We start from the raw sequence: 25,596 nt of genomic DNA on the forward strand, positions 1-25,596 counted from the left end.
GAAAGGATGCTGTCCTTTGTCAAATGCTTTTTCTGCATCTATTGAGAGGATCATATGGTTCTTGTTCTTTCTTTTATTAATGTACTGTATCACTTTGATTGCTTTGCGGATGTTGAACCAACCTTGCAGCCCAGGGATAAATCCCACTTGGTCATGGTGAATAATCCTTTTAATGTACTGTTGGATCCTGTTGGCTAGTATTTTGGTGAGAATATTTGCATCCATGTTCATTAAGGATATTGGTCTGTAATTCTCCTTTTTGATGGGGTCTTTGTCTGGTTTGGGGATCAAGGTAGTGGTGGCCTCATAAAACGTGTTCAGAAGTTTTCCTTCCATTTCTATTTTTTGGAACAGTTTCAGAAGAATAGGTATTGATTCTTCTTTAAATGTTTGGTAGAATTCCCCTGGGAAGCCATCTGGCCCTGGGCTTATGCTTGTTGGGAGATTTTTGATGACTGCTTCAATTTCCTTAGTGATAATAGGTCTGTTCAGGTTTTCTATTTCTTCCTGGTTCAGTTTTGGTAGTTGATACATCTCTAGGAATGCGTCCATTTCTTCCAAATTATTTAATTTGCTGGCATAGAGTTGCTCATATGTTCTTATAATTGTTTGTATTTCTTTGGTGTTGGTTGTGATCTCTCCTCTTTCATTTATGATTTTGTTTATTTGGGTCATTTCTCTTTTCTTTTTGATAAGTCTGGCCAGGGGTTTATCAATCTTGTTAATTCTTTCAAAGAACCAGGTCCTAGTTTTGTTGATCTGTTCTCCTGTACTTTTGGTTTCTATTTTATTGATTTCTGCTGTGATCTTTATTATTTCTCTTCTCCTGCTGGGTTTAGGCTTTATTTGGTGTTCTTTCTCCAGCTCTTCTAGCTGTAGGGTTAGGTTGTATACTGTTCTTTTGGTTTCTGTTTCATTGATTTCTGCTCTGATCTTTATTATGTCTCTTCTCCTGCTGGGTTTAGGCTTTATCTGCTGTTCTTTCTCCAGCTCCTTTAGGTCTGTAGGGTTAGGTTGTGTATTTGAGACCTTTCTTGTTTCTTGAGAAAGGCTTGTATTGCTATATACTTTCCTCCTAGGACTGCCTTTGCTGGATTCCAAAGATTTTGAACAGTTGTGTTTTCATTTTCATTGGTTTCCATGAGTTTTTTAAATTCTTCTTTAATTTCCTGGTTGACCCATTCATTCTTTAGTAGGATGCTCTTTAGCCTCCATGTATTTGAGTTCTTTCCGACTTTCCTCTTGTGATTGAGTTCTAATTTCAAAGCACTGTGGTCCAAAAATATGCAGGGAATGATCCCAGTCTTTTGGTACTGGTTGAGACCTGATTTGTGACCTAGGATGTGATCTATTCTGGAAACTTTTCCATGGGCACTAGAGAAGAATGTGTATTCTGTTGCTTTGGGATGGAATGTTCTGAATATATCTGTGAAGTCCATTTGGTCCAGTGTGTCATTTAAGGTCTTTATTTCCTTGTTGATCTTTTGTTTAGACGATCTGTCCATTTCAGTGAGGGGGGTGTTAAAGTCCCCCACTATTATTGTATTGTTGTTGTGTTTCTTTGCTTTTGTTATTAATTGCCTCATATAATTGGCTGCTCCCACGTTAGGGGCATAGATATTTATAATTGTTAGATCTTCTTGTTGGATAGACCCTTTAAGTATAATACAGTGTCCTTCCTCTCTCTTATTACAGTCTTTCGTTTAAAATCTAATTTGTCTGATAGAAGGATTGCCACCCCAGCTTTCTTTTGGTGTCCATTAGCATGGTAAATGGTTTTCCACCCCCTCACTTTCAATCTGGGGTGTCTTTGGGTCTAAAATGAGTCTCTTGCAGACAGCATATCAATGGGTCTTGTTTTCTTTTTTATCCAATCTGTTAGCCTGTGTCTTTTGATTGGGGCATTTAGCCCATTTACATTCAGGTTAACTATTGAAAGATATGAATTTAGTGCCTTTGTATTGCCTGTAAGGTGACTGTTACTGTATATTGTCTCTGTTCCTTTGTGGTCTATGCTGCTTTTAGGCTCTCTCTTTGCTTAGAGGACCCCTTTCAATATTTCTTGTAGGGCTGGTTTCGTGTTTGCAAATTCCTTTAGTTTTTGTTTGTCCTGGACGATTTTTATCTCTCTTTCTATTTTCAGTGACAGCCTAGCTGGATGTAGTATTCTTGGCTGCATATTTTTCTCATTTAGTGCTCTGAATATAACCTGCCAGTCCTTTCTGGCCTGCCAGGTCTCTGTGGATATGTCTGTTGCCAGTCTAATGTTTCTACCATTGTAGGTTACAGATCTCTTGTCCCGAGCTGCTTTCAGGATTTTCTCTTTGTCTCTGAGACTCGCAAGTTTTACTATTAGATGTCGGGGTGTTGACCTATTTTTATTGATTTTGAGAGGGGTTCTGTGTGCCTCCTGGATTTTGATGCCTGTTTCCTTCCCCAAATTAGGGAAGTTCTCTGCTATGATTTGCGCCAATATACCTTCTGCCCCTCTCTCTCTTTCTTCTTCTTCTGGGATCCCAATTATTCTAATGTTGTTTTCGTCTTATGGTATCACTTATCTCTCAAATTCTGCCCTCGTGATCCAGTAGTTGTTTATCACTCTTTTTCTCAGCTTCTTTATTTTCCATCATTTAGTCTTCTATATCACTAATTCTCTCTTCTGCCTCATTTATCCTAGCAGTTAGAGCCTCCATTTTTGATTGCACCTCATTAATAGCCTTTTTGATTTCAAGTTGGTTAGATTTTAGTTCTTTTATTTCTCCAGAAAGGGTTTCTCTAATAACTTCCATGTTTTTTTCAAGCGCAGCTAGTATCTTTGAAATCATCATTCTGAACTCTAGTTCTGACATCGTACTAATGTCCATATTGATTAGGTCCCTGGCAGTCAGTACTGCCTCTTGTTCTTTTTGTTGAGGTGATTTTTTCCATCTTGTCATTTTGTCCAGAGGAGAATAGATGAATGAGCGAACAAACTGCTAACAGGGTAACAACATCCCCAGAAAATATATACTGCAAAGCAGAAAAGACCTGAAACTGGGGGAAAAGAAAGGGAAAGAACGAAAAAAGAAAAAGGAAAAAAAAACAAAAACAAAAAAAACACAGAATATGATAAATATGATCAGGCTGGTGCATAGATCAGTGACACACACTAGATTTGGGGCATATTTTGGTCTGTTAGAAGAAAGTTCCTCCCAAAATTTTCAAGAAAGAAAAACTTATGTATGTACAGAAATAAAGGGTTAATACAATGAAGGGATGGAATATGAGTGTAATGATGAAAATTATAAAAGATTTTATAAAAGGAATTGATAAGTTGGTTGAAAAAAGAAGAGGATTTGAAAAAAAGGAGAGAATGCGATCAGGCAGGAGACTAGAACAAAGCCCTACACTAGAGATTTAGAGTGTATTTTGATCTGTTAGAAGAAAATGTATCTCAAATTGTTAAAGAAAGAACAACTTATATATATATATATATATATATATATATATATATATATATATATATATATATATATACCAAAAATAAGGGTAACTACTATGAAGGGATAGAATATGGCTCTAAAAATGAAAAATAAAAAATAGTTTTTTAAAAAAGTGATTGGTAAGATGTTGGTTGAAAAAGGGAAAAAGAAAAATGAAAACAAAATAAGATAGGTAAAAGAAAATTAACTTTGAAAGACTAAAGAATCATGGTAAAAAACCCATGAATTCTATGTGCAGTATTCACCTAGCGGTGGAGTTCTCCCTTTCTCATTGATCGGTAAACTTGGTCTTGGCTGGCTGTTCTTGCTGATCTTCTGGGGGAGGGGCCTGTTGCCGTGGTTCCCAAATGGCTTTGTCGGAGGCGGAATTGCCTGCCCTTGCTAGGTCCGGGGCAAGTAATCTGCTCGGGTTTGCTCTTGGGAGCTTTTGTTCCCTGCAAGCTTTCCCTACAGCTTTGGAGGTTGAGAGTGAAAATGGTGGCCTCCCAATCTCCGCGCAGAGGAGCCAAGAACTGTCGACCCGCCCCTCAGTGCGCCCCCAGAGAAAAGCAGTCAATCACTCCCGTCTCCTTGGTCTCCGGCCGCACTCCACGCTCACCCGGCCTGTGACCGAGCGTTTCTATCTCTGGTACCCGACCCTGTGCGGAGTCTCCAAACCCACCAGATTCCTGTGGTGTGCTCCCGCACCACTCCTCCCAGGGAAGGAAGGGGAGTCTCCCTGGATCTGCCGCTTGTTGGGTCCCTGCTGGAAGAGCAGTGGCCCGACTGTGTGTGGATCATGGTTTATGGCAACCCCAAGCTGAGAGCCTGCTCCTCGGCTCCGTCTCTGCAGCCGGCTTCCCCGCTCCAATACCCGGGAGCTCTGCCGCACTCAGGGACCCCCGGTCTTTCTGTGACCCCCAGGATCCTGAGACCACAGTGTCCCAGCAAGGGTTCCACCCCCCCCACCCCCCCCCCCACCCCCCCCACTTAGCCACTGGAGCGACGTCCCTCAACGGAGCCGACTTCTAAAAGTTCCGATTTTGTGCTCTGGGCTGTATCACTTGCCAGAAGCGGCTGACGGTGGCCCCCTCCCCCACCGTCTATCCTCCCGAATATCGCCTCGGATTCACTTTTCTGCACGTCCTACCTTCCAGAAAGTGGTCGCTTTTCTGTTCAGAGAGTTGTTGCTATTCTTTTCTTCGATCTCCTGTTGAGTTCCTAGGTGTTCAGAATGATTTGATCCCTATCCAGCTGAATTCCTGGGACCAGAGGAAATCCAGGTCTCCTACGCCTCCAGCATCTTGCCTCTCTTCCCATTTTTAATTGGGTTATTATTTTGCTATTGAATTATATGACCTTCTTTGAATTTTAGATATTAATACCTTATCAAATACTTGGCTTACAAGTATTTTCTCTTAATTTGTAGATTGTCTTTTCAGTTTATTGATTATTTCTTTTGCTGTGCAATTTTTTAGTTTGATGTAGTCCACTTGTTTATTTTTGCTTTTGTTGCTTGTGCATTTGTGTCATATCCAGAAAATTATTGCCAAGATCAGTGTCAAGCTTTTTTACCTTATGTTTTCTTCTAGTTTTATGGCTTCCGGTCTTACATTTAAATCTTTAATCTATTTCAAGTTAATTTTTGTGAGTGGTATAAAATAGGGGTCAAATTTCATTCTTTTATATGTGAATACTCGGTTTTCTCAGTACCATTCGTTGAAGGCACTCTCCTTTCCCTATTAAATATTCTTGGCTCCCTTGTCAAATATTAGTTGACTGTATATACATGGGTTTATTTCTGGGCTATTCTGATTCATTGGTCTGTCTTTGATGCCAGTACTGTTCTGATTCCTTTAGCTTTGTAATATAGTTTGAAATCAGTAAGTGTGATGCCTCCAGCTCTCTTTTTCTTTTTCAGAATTGCTTTGGCTCTTCAGTGTAATTTTAGGGTTTTTTTCCCATTACTGTGAAAAATGCCATTGGAATTTTGGTATAGATTGCATTGAATCTGTAGGTTCTAGTTAGTGTGGATATTTTAATATTAATTATTCTGATCTGTGAACACATTTTTCCATTTATTTGTATCATCTTCAATTTCTTTCATAAATGTCTTTTAGTTTTCAGTGTTCACATCTTTTATCTCCTTGGTTAAATTCCTGATGTTGGATTTTGTTAATATTTTTTCCGCATCTATGGAAATTATCATGTAGCTTTTCTCCTTTATTCTGTGTTGAGTTACACTGATGAATTTTTGGCTCTGGAACCATGCTTGCATTCCTCAGATAAACCTGATATGGTCATTATTTATTATCCTTTTTATATAAAAATATAAAATGGATTTGATTTGCTAATATATAGTTAAAAGAGGTTTACATCTATATTTATAAGGGATATTGGCTGTAGAATTTTTGTTGTTTTTCGATGCTGTCTTTTTAAGTTTTTGTGTAGGGGTAGTACTGGCCTCATAAAATAAGTTAGGAAATGTTCTCTTTTCTGCTTTCTGGAAGAGTTAATATATGATGTTGTTATTTTTTTTTTAAGGATTTTTTATTTTTCATTAGAGAGAGAGAGAGTACAAGCAGGGGGAGTGGCAGGTAGATGGAGAGGGAGAAGCAGGCTCCCCGCTCAGCAGGGAGCCCGATGTGGGTCTTGATCCCAGGACCCTGGAATCATGACCGGGGCTGAAGGCAGCTGCTTAACTGACTGAGCCACCCAGGCGCCCCATGATGCTGTTATTTCTTAAATGTTTGATAGAATTAACTAGTGAAGCCATTAGGCCTGCGGTTTTTGCTTTTGAGAGATGAAATATTTAAAAAAATTTTTAATTTAAATTCAATTTAGTTGACATGTACTGTGTTATAATTTTCAGAAGTAGAATTTAGTGATTAATCAGTTGCATATAACACCCAGTGTTCATTACATCAAGTGCCCTCCTTAATGCCCATCACCCAGTTAACCCATCTGATCCCTCCAGCAACCCTCAGTTTGTTTCCTGTAGTTAAGAGTCTCTAATAGTTTGCTTCCCTCTTTGTTTTCATCTTACTTTATTTTCCTTCCTTTCCCCTATGTTTATCTGTTTTGTTTTTTAAATTCTACATATGAATAAAATCGTATTGTATTTGTCTTTCTCTGACTGACTTATTTCGCTTAGCATAATACTCTGTGGTTCCATCCACATCTTTGCAAATGGCAAGATTTCATTTTTTTGAAGGTTGATTAATATTCCATTATATATATATATCACATCTTCTTTATCCATTCATCTGTCAATGGACATTTTGGGGGCTTTCCATATTTTGGCTATTTTGGACATTGGTGCTATAAACATTGGGGTGCATGTATCCCTTTGAATCACTATGTTTGTATCCTTTGGATAAATACCTAGTAGTGCAATTGCTGGGTTATAGTTTAGCCCTATTTTTAATTTTTTGAGGAACCTCTCTACTGTTTTCCAGAGTGGCTGTACCAGTTTGCATTCCCACCAGCAGTGTAAGAGGGTTCCCCTTTCTCTGTATCCTCACCAACATCTGTTGTTTCCTGAGTTGTTAATTTTAGCCATTCTGACTGGTGTGAGGTGGTTCTCGTTGTGGTATGACTTGTATTTCCCTGATGCCGCGTGATGTTGAGCATTTTTTCATGTGTCTGTTGGCCATTTGTATGTCTTCTTTGGACAAACGTCTGTTCATTTCTTCTCATTTCTTGACTGGATTTTTTGTTTTTTGGGTGTTGAGTGATAAGTTCTTTATAGGTTTTGGATATTAGCCCTTTATCTGATAAGTCATTTACAAATATCTTCCCCCATTCTGTTGGTTGTCTTGGTTTTGTTGACTGTTTCCTTTGCTGTGCAGAAGCTTTTTATCTTGATAACGTCCCAATAGCTCATTTTTACTTTTGTTTCCCTTGCCTCTGGAGACGTGTCTAGCAAGAATTTGTTACAGCTGAGGCCAAAGAGGTTGCTGCCTGTGTTCTCCTCTAGGATTTTGATGAATTCCTGTCTCACATTGAGATCTTTCATCCATTTTGAGTCTGTGTATGGTGTAAGGAAATGGTCCAGTTTCATTCTTCTGCATGTGGCCGTCGAATTTTCCCAACACCATTTGTTGAAGAGACTGTCTTTTTTTCCATTGGATATTCTTTCCTGCTTTGTCGAAGATTAGTTGACTGAAGAGTTGTGGGTCCATTTCTGGGTTCTCTATTCTGTTCATTGATCTGTGTGTCTGTTTTTGTGATCAGTACTATACTGCCTTGATGATTACAGCTTTGTAACAGAGCTTGAAGTCCAGAATTGTGATGCCACCAGTTTTGGTTTTCTTTTTCAACATTACTTTGGCTGTTCAAGGTCTTTTCTGGTTCCATACAAATTTTAGGATTGTTTGTTCCTGCTCTATGAAAAATGCTGATGGTATTTTGATAGGGATTGCATTGAATGTGTAGATTGCTTTGGGTAGCATAGACATTTAGCTTTTAATTACAAATTACACTTTAAATTGTTGTAGGGCTTTTCAAGTTTTCTATTTTTGGTCATTTGTGTTTTTCAAGGAATTTGTCCCATTTCATCTAGATTGCCAAATTTTTGGAGCACTTCTATAGGTTCTTTGCACTTCCCATGGACTCATGGTTCCACCTTGTACTTCCTCGATCCATATATTTTTTCTTTTCTGGCTATTTGCATACTGCATTTGGAGTCCTTAGGAATTAAGTAGTTTACTTCTGCTCTCTGTTTTTAAGGCCCATTGATTCACCAAGTGGCCCTTTTGGACCCACTCTTACCTTTGGACCCACATTTTATTCCCAGGAAACATCAATAAGTTATTTTTTTAAATTAAAATTAAAGTAAAATTAACATAACAGAAAGTTATACTTATTTTAACTATTTTAAAGTGTACACTGGGTGGCTTCTAGTATATTCACAGTGTTGTACAAGTATCACCATTAATTCCAGAACATTTTTAGTACCCCAAAAAGAAACCCCATACAAATAAACAGTCACTCACTATTTCACCCCTTTCCTAACTGAGCTCATGACAATGATTAATGTCTTTTTTATTTCTGTGGATTTGTCTTCTCTGAACATTTCCTGTAAATGCAATCATACAGTATGTAGCTGTGTTGTTTAATTTTTATGTCAACTTGGCTGGTCCACAGTGCCCAGATATGGGTCAAACATTATTCTGAATGTTTTTCTGAAGATGTTTTTGTATGAGACTAACATTTAAGTCAGTAGAATTTGGGTAAAGCAGATTGCTCACCATATTATGGGTGGGCCTCATATAATTAGCTGAAGGCCTGAATAGAACAAAAGACTGGCCTCCTTCCCAAGTAAGATAATTCTGCAGTGGATGGCCTTTGGACTCGAACTGCATCATCAGCTCCTTTGTGAGTCTTTAACCTGATGACCTTTGACTTAAATTGCAGCACTGACTTTTCTCTGGGTTTTTAGTCTATTATCACACCTTGCAGATTTTAGATTTGCCATCCTCCATAATCATGTGAGCCAATTCCTTAAAGTAAATCTCATTTTATATGTACACACATCATATTGGTCCTGTTTCTCTGGAGAACCTTATGAATACAGTGGCCATTTGTGACTGGCTTCTTTCATGTAGCCTAGTGTTTTTGAGGTTCCATGTTGTAGTATATATCAGTATTACTTTCTGTGGCTAAGTAATAGTTTATTATATGAATATACCACATTTTATTTATTGATCTGTTGATGAATTTGGGTTGTTTCCACTTTTTGGCTATTATGAATAATACCGCAATGAACTTTTGTCTATAAACTTTTGTTTTAATATCTATTTTCGGTTCTTTTCAGTATATTCTGAGGAATGGAATTGTTACAGCATATAGTAATTCTGTGTTTAACTTTTTGAGGATGTGCCAAGCTGTTTTCCATAGCAGGTGCACCATTTTACATTCTCATCAGTAATATAGGAGGGTTCTTATTTCTCCACATCCTGGTCTAGTACTTTTCTTTTCCATTTTGCTTTTGTTTTATAACCATTCTAGTGGGTGCGGAGTGATATCTCATGGTGGTTTTGATTTGCATTTTCCTAGTGACTAATGGATGTTGAACATCTTTTTTATGTGCTTTTGTGTGCTCATTGGCCATTTGTATATTTTCTGTGGAGAAATGTATATTTAATATCTTTGCTCTTTTTAAAATTGGCCTGTGTGTCTCTTTGCTGTAGATTTGTAAGAGTTCTTTATGTATTCTGGATATTAAACCATTATCAGTTATATGATTTGCAAATACTTTTATCAATCTGTTGTCTTTTCATACCCCCCCTTTTTTTTTTTTACTATTTTAAGTAATCTCTACACCCAATGTGGGTCTCGAACTTAAAACTCCAAGGTCAAGAGTCACATACATGTTCTATCTACTGAGTCAGCCAGGCACCCCTTCTTTTCATACTCCTTTTTTTTTTTAAAGATTTTATTTATTCATTTGACAGAGAGACAGTGAGAGAGGGAACACAAGCAGGGGGAGTGGGAGAGGGAGAAGCAGGCTTCCCGCTGAGCAGGGAGCCCGATGTGGGGCTCGATCCCAGGATGCTGGGATCATGACCTGAGCCGAAGGCAGACGCTTAACGACTAAACCACCCAGGTGGCCCTTTTTTCATATTCTTGATAATGTCCTTTGATGCACAAACGTCTTTAATTTTGATAAAGTTCATTTTACTTATTTTTTGTTGTTGTTGATTTGCTTTTGGTGTTCCATTTAAGAATCTGTTGCCAAGGGGCACCTGGGTGGCTCAGTCAGTTGAGTGTCCAGCTCTTGGCTTTGGCTCAGGTCATGATCTCAGGGTCCTGGGTTTGAGCCCCACTTTGGGCTCCATGCTCAGTGGGGAGTCTGCTTGAGGATTCTCTCCCTCTCCTCTGCTCCCCCCCGCCCTGCTCTCTCTCAAACAAACAAACAAATGTCTGTTGCCAAGTTGGAGATCTTGAAGACTACTTCTGTGCTTTCTTGTAAGAATTTTATAGTTTAAAAAAAGAATTTTATAGTTTTATCTGTTTCATTTAGTTTTCAATCTATTTTGAGTTAAGTTTTATATTTGGAATGAGATAGGAGTCCAACTTCATTCTTTTGTATGTGGAAATTCACTTGTCCTAGCACTATTTGTTGAAAAGACTACCCTTTCTCCTTTGAATGGTCTTGGCATCCTTGTTGAAAATCAGTTGGCTGTAGATGTTTGGGTTTGTTTCTTGATCATCAGTTCCATTTCATTGAAAAATAATATAAACCAACTAGGCCTCACAAACATATACAGAACACTCTACCCAACAAAGCACGTTATACATTCTTTTCAAATACACATGGAATATTCTCCAGGATAGAACATAAGTTGGGCCATAAAAAATTATCAATAAATTTTAAAAGATTACAGTCATACAAAATATCTTCTCTGACCCCAGTGGAATGAAGCTACAGAAATCAATTAACAGAAGGAAGACTGAAAAATTTGCAAATATGTGGAAATTTAACAACATATTCTTAAACAACTAGTAGGTCAAAAGAAATCCCTGGGAAAATTAGAAAATACTTTGCCAGGAATGAAAACAAAAACCCAATATACCAAAACTTATAGTATGCAGTGACCCTGCTCTGGGAAATTGATAGCTCTGAACCCCTACATTAAAAATAAAGAAAGATCTCAAATCAACCTAACTTTGCACCCAAGAGACTAGAAAAAGAGCAAACTAAATCCAAAGCCAGCAAAAGGAAGAAAACAATAAAGATTAGATCAGAGATAAATGAAATAGAGAATAGAAAGACAGTAGAGAATTAACGAAACCAAAGTTGATTCTTAAGAGACAAACCTTTAGTCTAAGAGAAAAGGGGAGAAGATGCAAATAACTAAAATCACAAATGAAAGTAGGGACATTATGGCAACTGGGTGGCACAGTTGGTTAAGCATCTGCCTTTGGCTCAGGTTATAATCTCAGGGTCCTGGGATCAAGTCCCACATTGGGTTCCCTGTTGAGTGGGGAGTCTGCTTCTCCCTCTCCTTCTGCAGCTCTCTTTCTCTCTGTCAAATAAATAAATAAAATCTTAAAAAAAAAAGGGACATTACTCTCTATCCTACCATTGAAGTAAAAAGTATTGTAAAAGAGTACTAGGAGCAATTGTATGCTAACAAATTGGATAACGTAGATAGAAAGAACAAATTCCTAGAAACATACAAATCCAAAACCGATTCAAGAAAAATAATAGAAATTCTCAACAGACCTTTCACAAGTAAAGATTGAATCAGTAATCAAAAACTTTCCAACAAAAAGTCCAGGGCAACACAGCTTCATGGGTGGATCTTACCAAACAGTTAAAAAAGAGTTAATAAACAATCCTTCTCAAACACTTCCAGAGAATAGAAGAGGAGGGAACACTCACATTCTATGAGGTCCTCATTATTCTGATATGAAAGTCAAAGAACAAGAAAACTCAAAATCAATATCCCTTATGAACACTGATGCAAAGGTTTTCGACAAAACACTGACAGACTGAATCTGACAACACATTTACAGAATTATACAGTACGATGAAGTGAGATTCATCCTAGGAATGCAAAAGTTCAATATAAGAAAATCAATGAATGAAATACTCCATATGAACAGAAAAAGGACAAAAACCGCATAATCATCTCAATAGAGGCAAAGAAAGCATTTGACAAAATTTAACACCTTTTTGTGATAAAAATGCTCAGTAAACTAAAGGCATAGCCTAGAAAATATTCCTGTCAGTAGGAGGCTGTGAGTAGTTAAGGTTTTGGGGAGTCAACAAGACTGCTATTCTCTTGGCACTTAAACATTGTAATTCAATCTGTAAGTGGTACTTGCTTCATTAGTTTTAAAAATTATTATTTAAGTTTTAAAAATTCATTTGAAATATTTGGTTACATTTTTTATCTGCTCCATGGCAGCATTTTTCTCGTGAGTGTCCTTTGGCTACTGTTTTTCCTTTTTTAAGGTTTGCATTTATATATTCTATTCCTTCTTCTTTTTTGGGTTATTTATTTTTGAATGAAGAGAGTTCTTCCTGTACTACGTTTTAGGGTATCAGAAGTAGGTGTCTCAGGGTAGCTACTGTCTTCCAAATTTACAGTCATTTTCTTTATAACCAGGGTTGTGTATATGAATTTATTTCATTTCTCCTCTGCCAGAGAAGATGTGCTGCTGTAGGACTGTTCATAGTGTAGGCTGTCTCACTATCTTTTTGCCACACCAGCAGCCTAATTTCTGCTAGTGTAGCTTGTTTGTGTGATTCCTAATTTAGTACTGTCTCCTCTACTTCTTCAAACTGTGAGCAGCAAAGCTCCTTCCCCTAGCCCATGTCCCCTGTTTTTGTTGTTGCAAATGTGGTTTAAATTTTATACCTCAGGAAGTATACTTGAAGAAATGTACATACCTCCCCTCCTTGAGTTTTGGAGCCTCATGCCTCATACCCTTTTTCTCCAGTTTTGTCTCTCTTTTGGACTATCTTTCACTTACATTTCATATGTTTCCTAGTTTTATTGGAGATCGCATTTGCATTTATGTTTTTTATTTATTAATGCTTTTGGGTAATTTCCTAGAGGAGTAGGGAGATTCATACTTTGCTCTGTCATCAAGACCAGAGTTACTTAAAAAGTATTTTTTTTGTTAGTGCTTTGCATATTCATTTAGTCAAAATATTTAAACTGGATTAAATTTCATAATTATAAAATGTGGAATATATTTGCACTTATTTAACAAAGACTTTTCTAGCATTTAGTATGTGCCAAGTTTGTTCTGAGTGCTTTACAAATATGTACATTTCATCCTCATAATAATCCTATGAGGTAGGTGTTCTTTTTATAGGAAACTGAAGCACAGGCAGGAAGATAAACTTGCCCATTGTTGCCTAATTAATAAGAAATAAGAACACTTTCTACTTTTCATTTTATGATGATAGCGTGTGTGAATCTTGGCATCATCCATTTATACCTTGTGCTAATGAATCCCTTGAGAGGAGAGTCCATGTCTCATCTTTATATTTCTTGTGCCTGTTTAGCAGAATACCTGAAATTCAGAAGATACTCAGTGAATGTTGTTGGTGAATGTTTTTATTAGGAGCCAAATAATTTCCACTGTGCCAGACTTGTATAGTTTCAGTTCTTTATTCTACTTGCTTTGTTTAAAAAAATTTTTTTTGAGTGCCTGAGCACAAGCAGGGGAGAGGGGTAGAGGGAGAGGGAGAAGCAGGCTCTCCGCTGAGCTGGGATCCCGCTGCAGGGCTGGATCCCAGGACCCTGGGATCATGACCTGAACCAAAAGCAGAGGCTTAACTGACTGAGCTACCCAGGCACCCCCCTATAAAGGTTTTTTTTATGACAGAGTTGTCAACATGCTGATAATTTAAGTACTAGTTCTCTACCCCAGTTTGCTATCCATGCTAAAAAATTATTTTTATATCCTGATATTAGTTGCATTTACACAGTGTTACTTGTAAAATAATGGGGGTGAACTAACTCAGGATAATAAAAATGTGGTAGTCATCTTACAGTCCATTTGTTTTTATTGCTGAGTTTTATTCCATTTTAAGAATATATCACTTAAATTTTATTAATTTAAATTCCAGTTAGTTAACATACAGTGTAATATTAGTTTCAGGTGTACAATATAGTAATTCAACACTTCCATACAACACCTGGTGCTCATCACAACAAGTGCCCTCCTTAATCCCCATTACCTGTTTAACCCATCCCCCCCACCTCCCCTTTGATACCATCATTTTGTTCTCTACAGTTAAGTCTGTTTCTTGGTTTACCTGTCTACTCTCTCTCACCTTTGCTCATTTGTTTTTGTTTCTTAAATTCCACATATGAGTGGAGTCATATGGTATTTGTCTTTCTCTAAGAGAAACTTATTTCACTTAGCATAATACTCCTTCCTCCATCCACGTTGTTGCAAATGGCAAGATTTTATTCTTTTTTTTGGCTGAGTAATGTTCCATTATCTATATCTATATACACATACATAACACATCTTTATCCATTATCAGTTGATGGACACTTGGGCTGCTTCCATAGTTTGAGTGTTGTACCAGCATTCCTACCAGTAGTGCAGGAGAGGTCCCCTTACTCCACATCCTTGTCAACACCTGTTGTTTCTTGGGTTGTTCATTTTAGCTCTTTTGACAGGTGTGAGGTGATCTCTCATTGTAGTTTTGACTTGGATTTCCCTGATGATGAGTGATGTTGAGCATCTTTTCATGTGTCTCTGTTGGCTATCTGTGTGTCTCTTTGAAAGGTTGTCTGTTCATGTCATCTGCCCATTTCTTAATTGGATTATTTGGTTTTTGGGTGTTGAATTTTAAAGTTCTTTATATAGTTTGGATATATATCACTGTTTGTTGATCTATTGTCCCACTGATGGACACCTGGACTGTTTCCTGTTTTTGTCTGTTTGTGAATAAAGGTGCTATAAATATTTTTGTGTTTTTAGGAACATGTTTTCATTTCTTTTGGTAAATGCCTACTTTTAAAATTGTTATGTCAAGATAGATATGTGCTTAATTATATAAGAAATACTGTATTTTTTCCCAAAGTGGTTGTATTATTTTATATTCCCACCACTAACAGAGTTTCATTATCTGTATTTTCACTGATCTTTTAAATTTTAGCCATTTAGTGCGTGTGTTTATTTTTAACATTCATCATTATAGTTACTGATATCCCATTTTCACTACCACCATTAATAATTTGAACATTTTTAGGTGTTCTTCTGATCCTGGTGATGAATTACGGAGTTAGGGAGTCCCCAAGACAATTCTTTCACTTTTAACACCAACTGCAAGTTTGGAGGTCTCTAAGATCACCCTCACTTCTGAAATGACTTACAAGATCAGGGGTCCCCAGGACCACCCTTAGATTTGATAATTCATAGTAGGACTCACACAACTCCCTGGAAGTTTACTGAAGGTTGTGTTTTTTTATAGTGAAAGGATGTAATTTAAAATCAGCCAAGGGAAGAGGTGTGTTTGGTCACTGGATATGATTGACTGCCCATGGGGCTGACCTTAGTTTCCACTTCCTTCAGAGGTTGAGTTCATACCATGTGTCCCAGCCCCCCTCTTCTCCACACCACTCCCAGTAAATCACATTGTTAGCATAGACTTTCTGGCATGGCCTAAAGTCCTCAGGTAAATAAAAACACTATTATCAGTCATAACATTCCAGAGGTTTAGATTACTCCCCAGAAGCCAAGGGCAAAGGCCAGACCTCAGTCATAGTAGTGAAATCAGTCAGTGCTCCCTGATCTCTTGGTCCCAGCTATGCTGGTGACCAGTGAAGCCCACCTGTGGATCCCTGCCTCTTGCCCCCCTCCACATCCTCAAATAATTTTGTATGCACCTAGTTCCTTGCATTGAATCACTTTGAATTGGAATGTACAGAGTAAAGAATTTGTTTCTGGCACTGAAAAAAAGAAAAAGAAAGAGGGGGGGAGAGAGAGAGAGAGAAAGAAAGAAAGAAAGGGAGGAGGGAGGGAGGAAAGAAAAGAAAAAGAGAGAAAGACACCCAAATACACAAAAATTTAGTAACTGGAAAAGAGAATATTTTGATTCAAAGGGTAAAAGACCCCACCCCCCCATCCACCTCCACTCCAGCAACCCTCAGTTTGTTTTCTATAGTTAATAGTCTCTAATGGTTTGCTTCCATCTCTGTTTTCATCTTTTATTTTTCCTCCCTTCCCCTATGTTCATCTGTTTTGTTTCTTAAATTCCACATGAGTGAAATTATATGATACTTGTTTTTCTATGACTGACTTATTTCACTTAGTATAATACTCTTTAGTTCCATCCATGTTGCTGCAAATGGCAAGATTTAATTCTTTTTGATGGCTGAGTAATATTCCATTATGTATATACATATATGTATATACACACACACAAACACACCCACACACATACCACATCTTTATCCATTCATCTGTCAATGGACATATGGGGGCCTTCCATATATTGGCTATTGTAGACATTGCTGCTCTAAACATTGGGGTGCATGTGGCCCTTTGAATCACTATGTTTGTATCTTTTGGATAAATACCTAATAGTGTAATTACTGCGTTGTAGGGTAGCTCTATGTTAGAGATATTTCTGATTATGTTTCATTATCTCTCTGTTTACTCCTGTTCCATTACCAAGCTGTCTTAAGAATTGTCACTTTTTAAATTAATTTTTATTATCTGTTGAGACTAGGTCTTTTTTAAATACTATTCTTTTTCAAAATGTTTATAACTATTCTTAAATGTTCATTTGTCCATATGAACTTTATAATCAACCTATCTAGTTAAAAAAATATTTTTGAAATAATGGCAAACTTAACTCTCCAACCCTTAGCAGCCACTGATCTACTTTCTATCCCTATAGGCTTGCCTATTCTGGGACATTCTATATGAATGGAATCATATAATATGTGGCCTTCTATGTGACTTTTTAGAATAGTGCTTTCCAGGTTCAGCCATATTATGATATGTGGCTTTTTATGTGACTTCTTAGCATAGTGCTTTCCAGGTTCATCCATATTGTATCATGTATCAGTATTTCATTCCTTTTTTGAATAATAATCCATCATATGAATATACCACATCTTTTTTATCTGATCATCAGTTGATGGACATTTGGGTTGTTTCCACTTTTTGGCGATCATGAATAATGCTGCTATGAACGTTCATTTACAAGTTTTTGTGTAGACACATGTTTTAAATTTTCTTGGATATATACCTAGGAATAGAACTGCTGGGTCGTATGGTAACTCTATGTTTAACCTTTTGAGGAACTCCCAGACTATGATTTTCCGAAGCAGCTGCATCTTTTTACATTCCTACCAATGTTGTATGAGAGTTCTCATTTCTCCATGTCCTTGCCATCACTTGTTCTTGTCCATCTGTTTAATTATAGCACCCATTAATATTTCTAAAGATATTTATGAGAAACTGATGTTGAATTTTAACAAGTGCTTTTTCATCTTATATGGAGATTATGAGAAGTTTTTTTTGTTCTGCTCTCTTGACTGTGAATTATAATAAATTTCTAATATTCATGATGTTGATTTTGAATAGTTGTCAACTTGGATTTGTTTTCTTTTGTTAGAAAATTACTTAGTAGACATGTAATTGTTTCATAACAACTAAAAATTCCACTGAGAACTTGAAAACTAGTTAATATGCATGTTCAGAGTCAAAGAGTTCCTGTTTTCTTGGTGACTTCACTTGAACATCCTTATTTCAAGATGAGTTACATCTAGCTTTCAAGCTAAATAAATAAATACTAAATACTAAATAAAACTACTAAGTAAATAGCTTAAATATTTTGCTTTCATGTTTTATAAAATATTAAAAAATTGTACCTCCTTCCAAATATGGGTAAGTTTTCAGATTTTTTTTAAAGATTTTATTCATTTGAGAGAGAGAGACACAGCAAGAGAGGGAACACAAGCAGGGGGAGTGGGAGAGGGAGAAGCAGGCTTCCCGCTGAGCAGGGAGTTGTATGTGGGGCTCGATCCCAGGACCCTGGGATCATGACCTGAGCCAAAGGCAGATGCTTAATGACTGAGCCACCCAGGCGCCCCAAGTTTTCAGATTTTTTAATGGGGAAAGTAGAAGTTAGTTCATTTTAGTTTCTTTTGCCTGGGTATTTATGGTAGATGGGAAGATCACATATTTGGTAGTACTAGTCGTAATAATTTCTGGTACAATTTTAGTAAAACAACATGGGTGCATAAAACGTGTATGCATGTGTTTATGTGTGTGTATTTATTTAAAAATAAGGACTTCAATTTTTAAAAAAATGATAGGTATCCTTACTAAAACATCAGAAAATAATAGAAAGTAAACGAAGAAAGTTGAAAGCCTGTAATTCTGCTATCCAGAGAAAACTTAATTACTATTTTGGGGGGGTGTGTGTGTGTGCGCGCGTGCGCTATATAAAACAGTATATAAATGCATACAGTATATTTATATATGCGTATTTAATACATAGTTTATATGTTTTAAGGACAGTAGACTAATTTTATTTTATTTTATTTTATTTTTAAAGATTTTATTTATTTATTTGAGAGAGAGAATGAGAGATAGAGAGCACGAGAGGGAAGAGGGTGGGAGGGAGAAGCAGACTCCCTGCTGAGCAGGGAGCCCGATGCGGGACTCAATCCGGGACTCCAGGATCATGACCTGAGCCAAAGGCAGTCGCCCAACCAACTGAGCCACCCAGGCGCCCTAGACTAATTGTATTTTAAAGGACTGTGTTAAATGCTTTCAAATGTGCAGTACCCCTTAAGGAGAAATGGGTCTTGCTCTACTTTATTTTTTCCATTTTTTTACTGTAGTAAAATATGTATGACATAAAATGTACTGTCTTAGCCATTTTTAAGTGTACAGTTTAGTGGTATTAAGTACTTCATATTGTTCTGCAAGTATCACCATTGTCTATCTCCAGAACCCCTCATCTTGTAAAACTGAAACTGTACTGGTTAAATAATGACTCCTCTGATCCTCTCCTTCCAGCCCCTCGCAACCTCCATTCTTTCCATCAATATGATTTTGACTACTCTAAGTACTTCATATAAATGGAATCCTAGAGTATTTGTCTTTTTGTGACAGACTGACTTCATTCAGTGTAATGTCTTCAAGGTTCATCCTTGTTATAGCATATGTGTTGGTATTTCCTTTTTAAGGCTAAATAACAGTTATTCACTCAAAACAAATGTAGTAAGAGCTTAAATAGTAGTTTTTCTTATATAAGAAATGAATAGTCATGTTGGTAAATTTAAATAATTGTTAAAGTGGAAGTTTTGGCTTAAATTGTCTTTTTTTCCCAATCCCACCCTTTTCTTTATATTTTTCACTTTTTATTCTGATATTTCTGCCTTAGTGAAATGCTTTTAAGAGTACAGATGCCTGGGGCGCCTGGGTGGCTCAGTCGGTTAAGCAACTGCCTTCGGCTCAGGTCATGATCCTGGAGTCCCGGGATCGAGTCCCGCATTGGGCTCCCTGCTCAGTGAGGAGTCTGCTTCTCCCTCTAATCCTCCTCCCTCTCATGTACTCTCTCTCTCATTCTCACTCTCTTAAATAAATAAATAAATCTTAAAAAAAAAAAAGAGTACAGCTGCCTGGCTCCTAATAGAAAAGTCTTAAGCTAAATTGTCAATATTACCATATTTCATTGACTACTTTGCCTATGGTTTATAAGGTGTAATTCTATTTCATGTACTGTTAAGGTAGAAGAAAATACTGCTGATCGTTATTAAAAGATGAATCCCAGTATCATAAATGTTAAAATGTGAAAAGTGTTACTGTAGAATCTATAAAATATACATGTATGGAAAGGGTGCACTCATCATACCACATTAGTGGCCTTGTACTTTGTTTTGTAACTCTTGTTACAAAGGACTGGAATGAAGGAATTGATACGACTATTTTTCATGTTGCTAAGCTGGTCAAAATTTGATTTTCTTCTTTTTTAAAAATTTTATTCGTTTTAGAGAGAGCGAGAGAAAGAGAGTGTGTGGTGGGGGCAGTGGGAGAGACAGTCTGAAGCAGACTGTGCACTGAACATGGAGTCCCATGTGGGCCTCGATCTCATGACCCTGAAATCACCACCTTAGCCAAAACCAATAGTCATACATGTAACTGACTATGCCACTCAGGCACCCCTGATTTTTTTTAATAAAGATTTTATTTTTAAGTAATCTACACCCAACGTGGGGCTCGAACTTACAACCCCAAGATCAAGAGTTACATGCTTTACCATTTGAGACAGACAGGTGCCCCCCAAATTTAATTTTAACTTTGTTTTCTATAGTTCCCTCTATATTGGTTAAGTTCAATAAACATTTTTTAGTGCCTACTATGCATTAGCCATTGTCATAAAAGTAGCTAACATATATAGTTTTACTGTGTGCTAGACAGTGTAATGAGCACTTAATATATTTAATTAAGTAAATTTTACACTATCTCGATGGTGTGGATACTGTTACTATCCCATTTTGAGACACAGAGAAGTCAAGTGACTTGACCAAGGTCATTCAGCTAGTACATGGTGGAGGCAGGATTTGAATGTTTGATTTGATTTTCTGACTCCAGAGTTTTTTGTCAGCAGTACCTAGGAACATAAATGAATAAAATATTGTCCTTTCCCTGAACACAGTTTACCAGGTAGTATCTGAGGGTGGTTGATAAATTTACATAAAATTATTGTTATACTTCTAGTAATGAATTTTTATTTGTGTTTTTAGGACATTCAGTCAGAAGAAGGCTGCCATTGAAAGAGAGTATGCACAGGTAAGCTTGGAAATTGAGGTGACCATTCTAGGTATACCTCTCTTTTGCTTAAAGGCAGATATGGTTGTTGGAGAGAAACTTTATCCCGGCATCCTGTTTTTCTTTTTAATTCTGGCTGTCTCACTTTGATCCTCCTTTTACTCCATTTGAATCTCTAGATGAGGAGGTAAGTTTGCTCCTTGCTACAGTGAAGGTTATGAACCTTTGGAGAGAAGATAATATTTATAGAATTTGTAAAGTATTTACAAGTGTAAATAATAAGGCATATTTTATAAATATATATACTTGACCCTTGAACAACATGGTTTTGAACTGCATGGTTCTGCCTATACATGGGTTCCCCCCCCCAATAAATTTGTGTACAGTATTGTAAATGTATTTCTTCTTCCTCAGTTTTCTTACTAACATTTTTTTTAGGGGTTACTTTTTGTAAAAATACAGTATATAATACATATACAAAATATGTGTTAATTGACTGCTTATATTATCAGTAAGTCTTCTGGTCAGCAGTAGGCTTTTAGTAATTAAATTTTTAGGGAGTCAAAGTTATATGTGGATTTCTGACTACACTGGGGGTTGGCACCCCTAATCCCCGCATTGTTGAAGGGTCAGCTGTGTATTCATTCTCTTATATATCCTATTCTCTGCAGTCTTATGGAAGGTTAATTTTATTTTATCCAGTGAGACATTTATTTCTATTTAGGTTCCTGTTGATAAGAATGATGTACTTTCAGTGGATGGTGTAGTGCTATTTCTAGGGAAATTTAAGCATTTCCTTCTTTTATTTTAATTAGAATCTTATTTGCTCCCAGATAACTAAATGTGCCAAGAAAAATTATGTTGGTATATCATTTTGTAGATATGTTAAGAATTAATAACTACCTTTCCTTGTATAAAAACAGTTTGACATGATTTGGAAATTTTGGCCCTTGTAAGCAATTACTTTCTATGTGGAATAGAATTCTAAAATTGATCTCCTCCCACTCCCAAAATTATAAATGTTAGGTTTTGATTTTAGTTTTATTCTGATTTCACTGTAGTTAACAAGGTAACTATTTTATTTGGTAATCTTAGAAGGTAATTATCTATTTCTTGAAAGCTAGATAGACTCATTAATTAGTTAATTCAGTCATTAGTTATTGAGTGCTTATTTATCAGGTACTTTACATAATGAATTAGTGTCAGTTCTAATAATTAGTGTTGAACCTTATTCTATGCAAATATAATGAAAGCTAAAATTTATTGAATCGCGTACTAGGCATTTTGCTAATTATTTTACATAAATTATCTGATGTAATCCTCTCAATAAACCTGTGAAATAGGGCAGTTATTATAGATATGTTTCCACTGGGACCAAAGTATATGATCTTTTAAAATTTATATGAAGTGAAAATTTTTGTATGATATATTTGTCTGGAACATGATTTAAAGTTTTAATAATCAAATAGGACAGGCTCATGATTAAAAATACAAGACAGTACATTAAATTGCATGAAAATTAGCAGTCCTTTGTTCCAATCGCAATCAATATCCTCAGAGAAAAGATTAAAAGTAGATGACTATTTTGGTTCTCCTGGTGATCATTTCCGTATCTTTAAATAATGTGCTTATAATTGATTCATGATTTGTCAACTCTAGACATTATTGCTGGATTATTTCTTATAATAAATAAGAAATTAGCTTCCTAAGCCATTCCTTTTGGCCTACTCTTTCCAGTGTAATTTGGCACTATTTTAGTACTTTTGTTACTTTTCTAACTCTAAATGATATAGACTTCTATCTTTTGTTCTATTAAGTGCATATATATATATGTTTTTATGTGTGTTTATGTGTTTATAACATATATTTGTGTTATTTGTATGTAGATATATGTATTTTTGTGTATATATGTATGTGTGTAGTACAGTAGAATTGCATTTTACAGAGCAGTCTAATTTATTCTTGAAAAATTTCTTTAAATGTCTTTTAAGTAAATTATACCTGGTTTTGTTTATACAGTTCTATATAATAATGTATAAACTGTATAAGATACCTAATGTATATTTTAAAATTTCATAGAATAATAATATTCAGAAATTAAAGTGTTCCACTGTCTCTCTGCTTGGGACAAGCATGTCCCAATGGAGAGTGTGTAGATTCTTCTTGTTATTTGTCATATTTACTTTTTAAGTGATTTTTCTGTTCTTACTCTTCAATATTTTGACAGTTGTTCAATTTATTTCTTGATGATATAGACGAAGTATCTCTACACTCTTCTTTAGCTGCCTCAACAGTGTTTTTACATCTTATCAATAGTAGAGAAACCCCTCAGATGACTAACATTCTATCTGTGGATTTGCTAGTATGCACTGATTATGTCAGGTTTATTACTTGCATTTGCTGTCTGAGGAAATACACTCACTGGTGATGGGATGTGGTCAGAGAGGACAGCTGGACTATTTACATTATTTCTTTTTCTTTCTTTCTCTGGCTCAGTATAGGGGTGAAATTTGGGGGGGTAGATTTTAAAAATTGAAATAGGGGTGCCTGGCTGGCTTAGTTGGTAGAGCATGCAACTTGATCTTGAGATCATGAATTCAAACTCCACATTGTGTGTAGAGGTTAAAGGAAAAAGATTTAGAAATTGAAATACAGCATATATACAGTAAGATGGACAAATCTTGAGTATACTGTTTGATAATTTTTATGAAGTGAACACAGTCCTGTAGCTACTATTCAGATTAAGATGTAGAACATTACCAGGGTCCAAGAAGTGTCATTACTCCTACCTTCCAATGGTAACCAGTACACTGATTCTTATCAGAATAGTTACCTTTGGATTGTTTACTGTTTTTGAATTTAAATTAAATGGTATCATGTATTGTGTACTCTTCTGTGTCTGATTTCTTTCATTCACCATTAAGTTTTGAGCTTCATATATGTTGTGTGTAGGAGTAGCTTACTCTTTTTCATTACTCTATAATATCCACTGAATGAATATATCAGTTTGTTTTCCAGTTTACTGATGATTAAAATTTGAGTTGCTTCCAGTTTTGGATGATTTTGACCATTGCTTCTAAGGAAAACTGTTATACATGTTTTTTGGTGGACATATGGATGCATTTCTGTTAGGTAAACACCTGGGAGTAGAACTGCTGGGTCACTGGGTATATATGTATGTTAGCACTTTAATAGTTACAACTGGTTTTCCAAAGTGATTCTCCCAGTTTACATGATGCTCAGCAGCAATGTATGAGAGTTCTAGTTGCTCCACATCTTTGCTAACACTTGGTATTGTCTAAAATTAAAAAGTGACATTTGATTAATGTATAGTAATATCCTATTTTCTTTTTAATAAGCTGTTTAAAAATTGATGTATAACATGCATATAGAAAAGTGTATAGATCCTAGGTACAGCTCCATGAATTTTCAAAGTGAACACACCCATATAACTAGTACCCAGGTCAAGAAACAGAACATTAACACCACCCCAAAAATCCCACTTGTGCCCTCCTCCTTTACTGCTCTCACTCTTACACAAGTATTCACTATACTGACTTTTTTCTTTTTTTTTTTAAAGATTTTATTTATTTATTTGACAGAGAGAGACACAGCGAGAACAGGAACACAAGCAGGGGGAGTGGGAGAGGGAGAAGCAGGCCTCCTGCTGAGCTGGGAGCCCGATGTGGGACTCGATCCCAGGACCCCGGGATCATGACCTCAGCCGAAGGCAGATGTTTAACGACTGAGCCACCCAGGCACCCTATACTGACTTTTTTCTTAAATAGCCTTCGGGGTGCCTGGCTGGCTCAGACAGTAGAACTTGCAACTCCAGATCTCGGGGTTGTGAGATTGAGCCCCACGTTGGGTGTAAAGATTACTTAAAAATAGAATCTTAAAAAAACAAAAACAAAAACCCAGCCTTGTGGGTTACATACTTGTGAAACTATCATCACAATCAAGATAAGAACATGTCTGTAGCAACCAAGAGTTTCCTCATGTCTTATTATAATCTCTTCCTGTCACTCACCCCTGATTGTCTTTTCCCCATTATCACTCAGGCAATCACTAGTCTACTTTTTATCACTATAGATTAGTGTGCATTTCTTAGAATTTTAATTCTATATAAATGGGATTATATGGTATGTACTCTTTCTTACCTGGCTTCTTTCATCAGCATAATTATCTTACAGTTTGTGTTGTGTGTATCAAATAGGTCATTTTTTTTGTGCTGAACATATTCTCTTGTATGAATATACCACAATTTGTTTATCCATTCACCTCTTGATGGACATTTGAGTTGTTTTTATTTTAGATATTATAAATAAAACTGCTATGAACATTTTTGTGTGGACAGATGGTTTCATTTCTCTTGGGTAAATACATAGGAGTAGAATGGCTGGGTCTTCTGAAGTAACTGCCAAATTATTTTCTAAAGAAGTTGTACCATTTTATATTCCCACCAGCAGTATATGAGAGTATCAGTTGTTCTACGTTCTCCCCAACACTCGATATGGTCTTCAATTTCAGATATTGTAATAGGTTCACAGTGGTATTCATTGTGGTTTTAATTTGCATTTACCTGTTAATGATGTTAAGCATCATTTTCATGTGTTTATTTGCTCTTGGTACATATTCTTTCGTAAAGTGTTCAAATATTTTGCCAATTAAAAAAAGTTATTTGGGGGCACCTGGGTGGCTCAGTCATTAAGCGTCTGCCTTCGGCTCAGGTCATGATCCCAGGATCCTGGGATCGAGCCCCACATCGGGCTCCCTGCTTCTCCCTCTCCCACTCCCCCTGCTTGTGTTCCCTCTCTCACTGTGTGTCTCTCTGTCAAATAAATAAATAAAATCTTAA

General features: G+C 36.4%; 1 protein-coding gene across 2 annotated transcripts in view; it reads left to right on the top strand.

Moving 5' to 3' along the window:
• FCHSD2 (FCH and double SH3 domains 2) overlaps positions 1-25,596 on the top strand; it is a 275,661-nt gene that overhangs the window by 23,389 nt on the left and 226,676 nt on the right. For both annotated transcript variants that reach the window (XM_027579041.2, XM_027579042.2), the window contains exon 3: positions 20,714-20,759. In XM_027579041.2, coding sequence (XP_027434842.1) covers positions 20,714-20,759 — 46 coding nt within the window. The remainder of the gene's footprint in view (positions 1-20,713; positions 20,760-25,596) is intronic.

Source organism: Zalophus californianus, chromosome 11 (assembly GCF_009762305.2).
Source record: "Zalophus californianus isolate mZalCal1 chromosome 11, mZalCal1.pri.v2, whole genome shotgun sequence".
NCBI classification, from domain to species: Eukaryota; Metazoa; Chordata; class Mammalia; order Carnivora; family Otariidae; genus Zalophus; species Zalophus californianus.